The 12,066-nt window shown below is 45.2% G+C and overlaps 1 protein-coding gene across 6 annotated transcripts in view; it reads left to right on the top strand.

Annotated features, from left to right (window-relative positions):
* The first annotated feature begins 1,644 nt into the window (after positions 1–1,644).
* Positions 1,645–12,066, top strand: part of LOC133152287 (A-kinase anchor protein 13) — a 48,814-nt gene continuing 38,392 nt past the window's right edge. For 4 of the 6 annotated variants that reach the window (XM_061275781.1, XM_061275782.1, XM_061275780.1 and 1 more), the window contains exons 1-2: positions 1,645–1,855; positions 9,808–9,851. In XM_061275781.1, coding sequence (XP_061131765.1) covers positions 9,819–9,851 — 33 coding nt within the window. In that variant the 5' untranslated portion in view covers positions 1,645–1,855; positions 9,808–9,818. Of the gene's footprint in view, positions 1,856–4,574; positions 4,893–9,807; positions 9,852–12,066 lie in introns of those variants that run through there. The other 2 variants (XM_061275779.1, XM_061275777.1) reach the window with 2 other exon arrangements.

Below are 12,066 nucleotides of genomic sequence, written 5' to 3'. Positions count from 1 at the left end.
GTATTATTCAAATGATTAGAAATGCACCTCAAATAATAATGCTACATGTTCCGTTCAAAATGTGAAACTCATTTACAGTAATATATATATTTTTTACTAATTACGTTATTATATAAAATACGTATTTGAGAATTTGATACACATTTTATTTCACCACAGCACCATCTGGTGGATGTAGTGGGGCACTGCATCATTTGTCCCCAATGGAAAATTGCCACTTTGTTGGCCTTTTAATTAAAGGACGAGCGACCGGTAATCCGCTGGTCGCTCGTGAATGGAAGAGAGATGTTGTGCAGGTGAGTGGGCGGAGTGAAAGTGTCCCAGCACAAATCCCTCACCTTCCATCGGATGGGATGACCGGGTTTCTGGTCACCTGACATGATATGAGAATGGCACGGATGTTTGATGTGTGCCAAGTATGCACTCAATCTAATAAGTACTGCTGATGGATTACATCATGCTTTGTGTTGTCTCCAAATTTTATTTCTTTAAAGTATGTCAAGCGTAATCCAAGTGCTGTATTGCATCTGGATTTTTTTCCCCCTCTTTTGTTTACTTGGAGAAGTCACCAGACGCCCATAATACTTTTGTTGCCGCAGTTGTGATTCATAAAAGCAGAGAGGACGAGGGTGCTCGTAATTCTTTCCTCTCAGACATGTTTGTGTTGGGCAAAAATCATTAAACTAATTAAAAAGTCTTGCCGGTGATCAAGCCTCCTCCTCAGCTCGCTTTGTTTATCGCCTCCACTCTAGTTATTAACACAGATGAGGTCGGAAAAACACCTTCAAAATAACACCTTTGCGTTTCGAACACGTTAATCATCTACAATACCAGGACAAACGTATTGGGATAAATATTATAAAGGTGCAGATATGTATAAATAAATAGTGTATATACGTACTATGTTGGTCATTTTCTCATTTTGTTTAATCTTTGTTGGTAATAATTGTAAGGATTAGTTATTATAATCACTTTTTTTTCAGTTTGGACATCAATCTCCCTTTGTTTTTTCTTTAGCACATTGGGTTTTCATACAATAATAACACTTTAATAACAATAGATGTAACATAGTCATGTATTTATATTCAAACCGGTTCCCCTTTGCACTAAACACTCAAGAAGTAGCTCTCAAGTAGTTTCAAAAAAGTTTATGACCCTGGACCCTGGCTGTAAATTATTCTGTTGGGACCACTGTGGTTTTTGGACCAACAGAGGTCAGTGCTGCACTCACAAATTGCTTTCTCCACAACATAACGTAAAACAAGTCATTTAGCTTAAGGATCTACTGGAAAAAAAATCGGATAGGTTTGTCTAATATGTTGATATGAAATGTTTCAACTTTGTAACAAAAAATAAATAAAATAAATACAAACGACAACATTTTATTGTGGATGCACTAACCGGATGTTACTGCATTGGTTGCCAGAATTTGTAGATTGAAATAAACATTGAAAATTTACTAAAATTCAAGATAAAATTATACATTTCGTTATGAACTCGTAGCAATGTGAACAACCGTGTTGGTAGACGGTATTGTTAAGTTTAAATCATTCAAAAATGCTATTTTACTAACTTTTTTCGTATAAATTACATGACGTCACGTTTAAGGGCGGGGTCGTAACTTCCGGTGTTGAGTTAGCTCCGCCTCTTAGAGTTGTCCTGGGAGACGCTAACAACTGCGGTGAAAAAAAAAGGGCAGTCGAGTCGACACACTTGGGTTACTTTTTATTCGTGCGTGCGTGTGTGTGCGTGTGACCACGCCGCCGCTCGACACGCGTTTAAAAGGACATTCTTGACACTTTATGGAGATTAATATGCACCTAAAAAGAGCGTGAAGCGTCGTCTTCTCTTTCAGGTAAGAAGAGCTAACTTTTTTGGTTTAAACACACGAGCCGCTTGCAAGCTAGTTCCGTTCTCCATCATTACAATAACTTTTTAAATTAGTTTGTGCTATATTGTTATTAAGGTGGTTTTATTTCCCCCAATAGCATGTTGGTGTCTAACACTAACGGGCGACTGCAGAAAAACAAACGGCTGAAGTCGGGCGGCTACGAGGCAGTTAATTAGGAACATCCGAGATATGTCGCTGAAAGTTCCCACGATGCTGTTTTGGTTTTGAGGCGTTAAGTTTGAAATGTGCTCATGTTGGATTCCACTGTCAACTGCATTATGTTTTGGGAACCAGAACATTAGGAACACCCAGTGAAGTCATTACCTAAACAGGTGCTGTTAACTGCTCACTTACAGTAAACCCCGGAGAGGCCTGGCGAATATTTTCCACTTATATCTAAATATAACCCAAACGATGATCCCAACTCTGTCGTTTCAAACTCATCTTATAGATATTACCCTTCAACATAATTATTCTGCAGATGATTTGACACAAATGATGGTAATGCAAGCCTTTTAACAATTGACCATATTATTCATTGATGCATAAATTGCGTGGATCATAAGCAGCTCTTTATCTTCATTTGGGCTTGGGCACTCACTGGACTTCCGGTTTGAAGTTTGCTTTCGCATCTTCTAGCATTTTAGAAAGATTGGAAAAATATATGGATGGTTGCGAGTAGGTGAGTTTTTCTGCAGATAATTAGGATTTGGTATTTGACAAATAATATATAAGCAGCGATGATGACAGACTATTTTTTCCCTGCGCGAACACTCCAAATGATCATCAAAATTTGACAGCACACTCAAAAATGGGTCGTTGAGGTCGTTGACCCTTACACAAGACAAGCTTGCAAAAACTTGTGGCATGTTCAGCCCGACACGACCGTTACAATGCTGCCACTTGCGTAGCTTTGAAATTCTCACCAATGTCACCACTTACGTCATCCCGTGTTATATATAAACCAATTCGGATTTTTCAGACAAGTCAACATATCTTTACACTGTATGGACATGTTAGATAAGCTGCTTAAAACATTGACTGTACAGTGAATAAAGATAGCCATATAAGAGATAGCCCGGCAGCCATAAAATGACTTCATTGTTTGGCGACGTGCAGTTGGTTTGTTCTATTGAGAAGCGGAAAAACGATATTTTACAAATGTGCTGTACTGGATCCCAAAAAAATTTGTGTTTGCCGCCAACCACTCAAATTCGAGCGCGATGGAGGAGGCCTCGTAATTCCGCTTCATTCACCATAATACGGCGAGCGTTGGGGTCTCACAAGTTTTCAATTGAGATGCTGTCAAATCGACTCGAGGGTGGCTCAAATGTCTCGTTGTTCCACCGTTGAAGCGTTTTGAAATCAGAGCATCGCAAATGAATCGAATTGAGAACCCAACCGAGTGCAAATGAGTTAGTTAGACGCAAATGACGTAAGGAAGTTGGTCGCACGTAAACTGGCTGCTCTGTGCTCTGAGAATGTTCTACTCTATCGAGAAAGCGTAAGACGCAAGTATACAGTGACTTGGGACGGGAAATGGAAACCAGTTGGGTTTTGAGAACCGGTTCGCAGTAATTCAATGCCCTGGGTTTGTTTGTTTATTCCGCATATTGATTTCACTTATGTCGCAAACGAGTGATGACGTTGCAAACAAACAGTGTTACTTTGTACTTTTCCAACACGGGGGTCAATAATATATGATATAACCAACCCTGTTTTGTTTATGTCGGTGTTTTGGGGTGCGGGACTCGACTGTAACGTAGCCACAGCAACTCAGCGCTACAGAAAAAAACAGAACAATACGCGGACGGGCACAAACATATTTTCCATCAAAAGCTTTTCCCGACGATGTTAACACCGATGACTAGAAGTGGCGCGGTGTATGTTCTTGCACAAACTTGAACTCACACTTTGAAGGCCGCACGCCAGCCTTAAACCGATCGGCAGGTCGCCGGCTCCGCCCGTGACATCAGCGCTTTGATCAGCCTTAGCTCCCGTGTTCGTGCACGGCCGTATTTAGTCTTGGCGAGCGCTCACATGCCCGGCGGATACCTGCAGTGTAAACACACCTGCTTTGCTTTCTCGAATGGACTTAGGATGAACACCACCTAAAAGAGGTACGTCTGCCCAAAGTCGCCACTTCATCTGTGGGGGTAATGTCTCATTGATACTCCGCCACCGACATGATCAACTTTTTATATCATACTACATCATATTGCGCGCAGCCTCCCTCGATTATCTTCCAAGGGATAAAGTCCAGCCGGCGTCGCCCGGCAACAGTGCGCTGATAACGCTTCATTGGTTTCATAACGACGTGTGTTGTTGTAAAAAATTGTCTTTGTGGGAAGTTAAACTAGCCTTCAGATCGCATTCTCAAAACTCAAGTTGTGTATTATGTATATATATATTTTCTTTTTTTGTCTTGTACAGGTGATTGAAATTCTGTTGCTATCCGACAAAACCTTTAGGACAAGTTCATTCTGGAAGAAATGGCCCAGAAGACCCTAAAACGGCCATTTTCAAAGCAAAGCGGCAGGCTGATTTGATTCATCTGCATAAATCAGAAGAGGCCGTAAAGTCGACTTATTCATTTCCTGCTTCGAGCAGGGCCTTGCGTGCTTTCGGGCAGAGTTTCCTGCGAACACTGCGGCGTGCTCCCAAATAGAGGAAGTGAGTCGGTGGTGCGCGAGGAGGAAGCGTTCGCGACGGCGGCTCGACACAACGGCCGTCGGGATTTGGGGCGGTTTCTATGACGACAACCAGACGGACTTGACAGTTATTATTCATCCGGACGTGACTTTTTGTTTTTGGCCCAGACCCCGGAGGGTTCAAAGTGCATCGGCGGGTGAAGCCAAGCCGCACAGACGGATGGTGCTGAGGTACTGAAACACAGACCCGCCTAACCACAAACCACCGTGATGCTAGTGTGCTGTTGGTTCTCACCGCTGTTGATTCAAAGCGACTCACGGGGCGAAGCGAAGCTCTGTTTGGCTCAACGGTAAGCAGGCGGTCATTACTGTTGGGTGGGGTGCTATTAATCTGATCAGGCCCGCCACAGGAGTACAGGTTGGCGGTCACTAAGGATCGCCGGCGCTAAACCTATTAGCTCCCAAATGGGACTCGCCGCCACTTTCTTTTGCGACAAGTCAGCCGTCTGCCGCTTTTAAGGGTATTCAGCTCCATTAAGCTCCATACTCCATTAAGCGTTTTAGCTGAAAATCGCATCGGTTTGCCCGTTGGTTTGAAAGAAAAAGGGCAATTTGGAGCGCAGAATGAACTTTTTTCCAAGTACCACCACTGTTAATAGCAAACTGCACCTTTCTTTGCATCATCTTGAGATGTTTATCTTAAAACTGTACTAGCTACTAGCCAGTGGCCATCGCTAGCGATTCTTTGAACTTGATTCTTGGCCTCGCTTACGCAGTATTTAAATTGTGCTTGTGCGGTATTTTTAAGCTTCTTTCAATAGTTATCATCTACATTTATTAGTTGTGAAAACAGATGTGCTTTGGTGTTTTGTACAGAAACCTAGATATCCAAACGACAGCTTTTGAAAAAAAAAAAGTTCTATCTGTATTCGTCATATTCGGAACATAACCAAGATGTCCTGAAGATTTTCTCTGATTGCTACCTAATTTAAGCTCAACAAATGGGCGACACTAAGCGGCGTAACCATCAGGTCGCTTTAGTGAAATTGCAGCACTTAGGTACACTCAGACGACGATGTAGGTTTGTGCCTCGCTATCCCGAAATAATATAAATATCACGCGCGTTCTTTTTCAAGACGTAGCCATGCCTCAACGTGATGGCGGCGTTCCTATTTGCTTAGCAACGTCCACCAAGTGCCTTTGAGGCCGAATGGCGCGGAAACAAAGGGCGGAGGGGTCTGGTCGGTGGCATCCAACCTGGGGTTGAGCCCTGATCAAGGCCCGGGCCTTGATTACAGACCGCCAACCAACCCCCCCCCCCCCCCCCCCCCCCCCTCTGCGCGCCTCTCACAAGATAACGCTATCTGGGCGGACAGGTATTTGGTTTCAGCAGGCCGAGGTAATAACTGTCACCGCAAACACTGAAGAGACCTTTCATCCCGCGGCCCGGTGTTGTCGGCTGGACTGCACACACACACACACACACACACACACACACACACACGGGGCGCTTTTGTGCAATGGGGGCGTTAGCGAGGGGAGGAGGTCACGTCAATGGGCAGGTTTGATTAAATCAAACAGCCGTGACTATCTAAATGGCGCTGGACGCGTTAGGGCCCCCCTTCCTGAGCTACTGACGTCGCTTGAGCTAATTTAGCCACGCACCTGATAGCGGGGCTCAAAACAATAAGCACCAGGAGGCTTCAGCATGTCGCAGAGGCGCTAACGTCACTGGTTAACCAGTACAGGACACTAAGCAAACGCCGAGTTAAACATCAAACCGCCCTGAGTCACACCACGGCCGCTGCTTTTTTATCACAACGTCGCGACTCGTTTTGGAAGCGGTGACGAGCCAGGAATTCACACTGCAAATGTTTTCCAAGGCGAGTCAGACTCCATATTTGGAAGGAATCTTGTATTGTGGTAACCTTTGAGATTTCCTTCTCAGTTCATAGCAGAGATTCTGTAGAACTGCCGCACCAGAAGTGAATCTTTGTTTTCCATCCAGAAAAGTTGAACATGTATTAGCACGCAAAATCTCAGTAGAGAAATCCAAAATGAAACGAATGAACAAAAGAATAGGTAAACCTTCCTATATCTCTTTTTGTAATTTACTATCACCCGTCTGTCTAGTCTTCAAGTTCAATTCTGGAAGCAATTGAAGAATCTCTCCAGGAACGATCAGGGTGTATTTGAGCACGGCTGAAGTTCCAGACATGAAACATAACTTTGGCTGCTCCTCGGCTGGCTGCACCCACCGTTTTAGTCCGAGTTAATGGGTGGTTTAATCTCGGCAGGCAGGTGTCGGGTGGCCTTGAGGGATGCCGTTTCCCATACTCCTTCTGTTACAGACCTACAGTGGAGACCAGTAACCGGGTTTTAGTGTGACTACTTGGTTAAAATTGTATGGCTCATAATCTGAAGGGGATATGACTCAACCGCTATAATTATTATTTTTCTTAAGGATCGAAAGATTAGGTTAAACGTCTCTCGTTGTGGCATCAAAAACCACGTTTTTCCATCTGGCACTATTGGTTCAATTCGTACCGGTCGACCCCTATGAGTCTTACCAGAATAGAATGTCAGTGAGACTGCGTGCCGTCTGGGAATTAATGAAACAAAGGAAATGATGGCCGCACCATACAGGGTGGTGCGCTCGAAAGTCTTGAACCTGTAAACCAGAAGCACTGGTTTTTATTTAAAGGCGCTTTCTTCTTTCCCTTGCATTCGAATCATTCATAACACAAAAGAAAATCATTCTGTTCTACCAATCATCCGCCCTGCGTTCTAATTCTAGCTCCACCCTTCACAAACCTCAACAACGGGGTACAGGAAGTAGCTTGGACATTTTCGTTTTTTGCCGTCGCGCGTTTGTCCATGTGTGTTCTGTAAGCAACTGGCGATCAGTTCAGGGTGTGGTCCGTCTTTTGCTTAAAGTCGACTGGGAGAGGCTCCAGCACCTTTGACTGAACAGGATATGGGCTTTAGAGAAAGGCTATCTGGATTTACGACTGGATAGCAGCATTGGCACGAGTGCCTGTATTGACCATTTGAAATAATATAATAAAAACCGTACCAGCCCGACAGACAGACACGTCACGACGGAGCGGCAATGGAGGCGGCTGCCCTGCAATTGCCGGCGGGGGGGGGGGGGCCTTCTGGCAAACAGGGAGATTTTCGTCCCCCGCCTGTGCTACACCGAGCCAGACGTGATCCTGTCAAAAAGCTGCAACGAGGCCTGCGGGAGACACGCTGCGGCACGTCCACCGCCATGCCTGCTTGCCAGCCCACAGGCCCCAGAGGCTGCTTGCTCGATTCCGCCAGTGCTAGCATATGCTTGTTACAACGATTAAGCCGTGCAAGTCAAAGTACACACGGTGAAACCGCGAATGGCTCACTAAACCAATACTTGAGCAACTGTGACAATTTTAACCCCCCCGCGGCTGAGTAATGTATTGCCACTTGACCTTTTTATTCTCTGTGTAAGAAGTATGGGAAATGTAGTTCTTTTCCTACAGATGGTGATTTCCTCTTTTTTTTTTTTCCCTTTTGTATTCTATTCACCTATGACGCAAAGTAAAGATCTTTTCTTGGGCTTCATGTATGAGCGAGTTCCACCTGGCCTGCCAATTTATGAAGAGTAAATAAATGACAAGGATTCGGTGCCTCCTGTCTCCTTTCCTCCACAAGATGGACCGGAAGAGTCGGTGCTTTGGCGCCGGCAGCGGAATAATAATATTACAAGACAGTCTACGACGACAAACCGTTCAACTCTACTGATTTGCATCTGTCAATACACATTTCACAGCAAAACAGGATCTGTCTTCTGATCATGTGATCAGATGGGGATATCCCTCGTTTTAGATCTTGCAATTCGTTTTAAATCATTTTATTTTGATCTTACAGTATTTACTGTTTTTATGTTTTTGCTGGCATTTTTTTTGTGCTTAATTTTAACGTCACTTGGTACTTTTTAACTCTGCCTGAAATTAAGGTGTCTACACAATTGGGATCTGATTTATAAATTACGGTATGTCCAATTAAATCCCCCCCCCAAGGAACAAACAAAAGAGTCTCAGTGGCCACATTGAGTGACAGTCTTATCAAACTTATGCATGCGGCAAAGAAGCTGCTATCTGTCCTGGTGCACTTAAGGCAAGCGGATTACTCCAGAGTATTATTAGAACCACTGATTATCTCCTTACCTGATCCAACTAATTCTTATCGAAGGAGGGGGGGGGGGTATCTTTATTTGCCACAAAAGTACCAACATATTTAGTTTGGAGACCCTCTTTGGCGTTCTTCCCGTGCTCCTGTTTTGCAGTTTCACGTGATTTACTCAGCGCTCAGTTACCACCCGGTTCAGCGAGGACTCGTTTGAGGGAACAGTAAACAAAAGGAAAACGGAGGAGAACGCCAGCTCTGTGGCTTGTGAACGGCAACCAGATCTCTTTTAGAATTTGGAGGGGGGGGGGGGGGTCTCTCACTCTGAGATCACGTGAGCTTGTAAATCCGGCAAACTGATCTTCCTGCCGCAAAGCCAACTACAGGACGAGCGTGTTTTGTTAGTGGCGGGGTCAAGGGACCTCCTCGTTATTTTTACCCGCAGATAGGTGCCACAAAACCTTAACGGCTCAATAAATGTTAGCCTCATTTTGAAGCCAACCCCCAACCGCCCACTTTCGCTCCGTCAGCTGTCCCCGTACGAACCAAGGCCAACACAGACCGGTGGTTTTGGCTAGCTGGCGATAGTGTGTCGTCTGCCCCATGCATGCGTGCGTACGTGTGTGTGTGTGTGTTGCACTCTCAACCCTCCCACGGTGTTGAGAAGAGCGCCAAGGTCGAGCTTAACGCTTGTCTTGTCAACAGCAATGTTCCGACGCGTCCGTAGTCACTGCACAACACTCGCTAACATTCACAAGCGATTAGCTTAGCCGCGACAGGCCAAGACGGGATAATGCGTGGCGTAATAACAATCCGATGATCGTCCTTCTAATCACTTTGTTCAATTTCTATCCCCCTTTTTGGTTGCTTTTAACGTACCTTGAAACTTACCATTGTTTGGTAAGCATTGTTTTGAAAATCCAGAATCTTCTGAACTTCTTTCAGAGATAAGGTACCTTAGCCTCCGATTGGCTCGACTCGCCTCGCATTTGAAAACAACTTTTCACACATTATGAATCCGTAATCGCCATCATTTGTCATATCGTCCTTTTAATGTATTTTACTGACCCAAAATGTTCGTCCACCTCTCATCTCTTACAGTTCCCAGGGAGATGAAACTCACTCCCCAGCAAGCTCCACTCTATGTAAGTATCCGAATCTGTTTTGCCCGTATCAACAACCATCTGCTCTGCTCTCAGGTGTGCAGCAGACACGCACATTACAGAACACAAGGCTCTGGACAGTACTAATTCCGACGAGCTGGACGGTTGAGCGCTAACTGTTGTACCGACGTTGTGTTTTCCAGCTCGCTCGTTATATTGTAACCAGAGCAAAATATTGAAATCGCATACCCTAGCATCGTCGGGTATGTTTATACACCAAAGATCATGTCGAGAAAGGTTCCGCGGTTTTCCCTCATCAAAATACAGTCGAAATGTAAACGAACTGTCATACAGTATCTCTGAAAGCTGGAAAAAAAGAATTGCATTAAAAAAACAGTTTGGTGCCAGGAATAAAAAAAAAAAAAAAGTGCAAGCCCCACAAGGGAAAAATTCAACTTGGTTTGAATAATAGCATTGTCATTTGTATTCTTTTTCCCTAAGCGTTCAGTCTAGGCGGAATTATTACCCCCACAGGAATTTTTTATTTTTTTTCTTCTGACACTTGAGCTCCGATGCTCTTTTGACGGAAGCGCAATCCACTTCCCCGAAGTTAGCTGTCCAATTACTGTATAGTAGTGAACTGCCTCCACACAGCCAATTTTCGCATTCTGTTCAAGTGCTTCGCCGTTGCCGGAGCGTTCTGGGCGCTCGCATTCTGCCGGCCGAAGGAAGTCTGATAAGTCCACAACAAGAGTTTTGCTCTTGACAACGTTATCTTTAGTTCACAGTGGCACTCTGATTTCACGCAGAGCCAATTCAGGTTCATTGCCTCATTAGGCCTTTTAAGAGTTCTTATCGGCGTTGATTCGTAAATCTCACGGGCACCTAGGAGACGTAAAACAAAACATGTGAACGGCGCCTGAACACATTGTACAGGTATGTGACGTTAATGGGAAACGCCATTTACATTCTTGAACTGATCTTAAATCAAAAACTCTTAGCAGCTAGCACGTAATCGTAGCACGTTGAGCTTTGCTTCTGTCTCAAGGTTACTTTGAGCTGAAAGATTCAAGGTGCCTCATACCTAGCCAGGTTGTTGGCTCCGATCCCTCGGAACCCATTCAGATCGACGGTGCTGCCGCTCCGAAAGACACTCGGGTTGCCAAAGAATGCAGACCTCACGAGCGTTGGAACAGTAGGCCAGAATTCCCGTTGGGTACCGGCCAATCGCGTTTTTGTTTACATTTGGTTGGCGGAAGAGAAAGGAACAAAGAGACCCACGTTCAAAGTGCTTTCTTTTGTGTAAACAGTTGGAGCACATTTACTGTCGTTTAGAAAAAGAAAAAGAAAAAAAAGCTAACTGCATGTGGTAGATAATCCAGGAAATGAAGGATTCTCAAAGAAATCACTTGCCATGATGTCTGTACGCCAGAGGTTGAGCTGCTCTGTATTTGTTTGCCGCGTAGACACGTGAGGCGTGCGGAATGTTTGGCAAAACCGATTCTCTTTTTCCAAACGAGGAAGCCTTGTGAATGCCTGGCCTAAACGTTTGTCTTACGCTCCATCGTTGCGGCTTTATCGTCTCCTCCCCGCCTTCCTTCCCGCCGCCAATGGACGATGACAGTCGCTCGTTATCCTGAGCAGTTCCTCCTCGCGCGTTTTGTACAAATGCGCTCATCGCGGACCGATCGATGGCCAAGCGTCTGTTTTCTCAAGTTGCCACCTGGCCATGTTGTTTGCGGCGAGCGGATATTAATTCGAGGCCCAAACCAATCGAGGGAAAAATATCGTTCCGCTGCTGTCAGGATAAATTCGAGCAACTACTTTGCTCGAATGGACTCGGCTATCTTTGCGATTGTGCGAATCTTATTTCACCCCCCTCGCTAATACGTTTTCATTCTGGCATGAAGTGCAGAGTCACAGGTCTGCCGAGGTTGCAATCTGCTCAGCAGTGGCCCAACCTCCTAATTTCCAATCTGGGCCCCGAGATAAGAGATGAGTTTTTAATGAAGACAATGTCATGCCTGATGGCCTCCACCCCTCGACATCTCATTTACCGCACTCGCTCCTCGTGTTGAGACCGCGAGACTGCCCTCGCATACCGAACGTCTGCCGCTTGGCACGCCGCTCGACTTATCGCCGACCGCCAAATTGCGCGTTCGACACTGGGACGGCCGAGCCGTGCGTACTACCGAGCAGGTAGAATCGTGGCGAGCGGAGCTCCCTGGTCTGCGGCTGTCCCGACATGTCTCATTTC

Source organism: Syngnathus typhle, linkage group LG4 (assembly GCF_033458585.1).
Source record: "Syngnathus typhle isolate RoL2023-S1 ecotype Sweden linkage group LG4, RoL_Styp_1.0, whole genome shotgun sequence".
In the NCBI taxonomy this organism is placed as follows: Eukaryota; Metazoa; Chordata; class Actinopteri; order Syngnathiformes; family Syngnathidae; genus Syngnathus; species Syngnathus typhle.
Note: the sequence above shows the minus strand (reverse complement) of the source record. Positions and strands in the feature narration are given on the sequence as shown.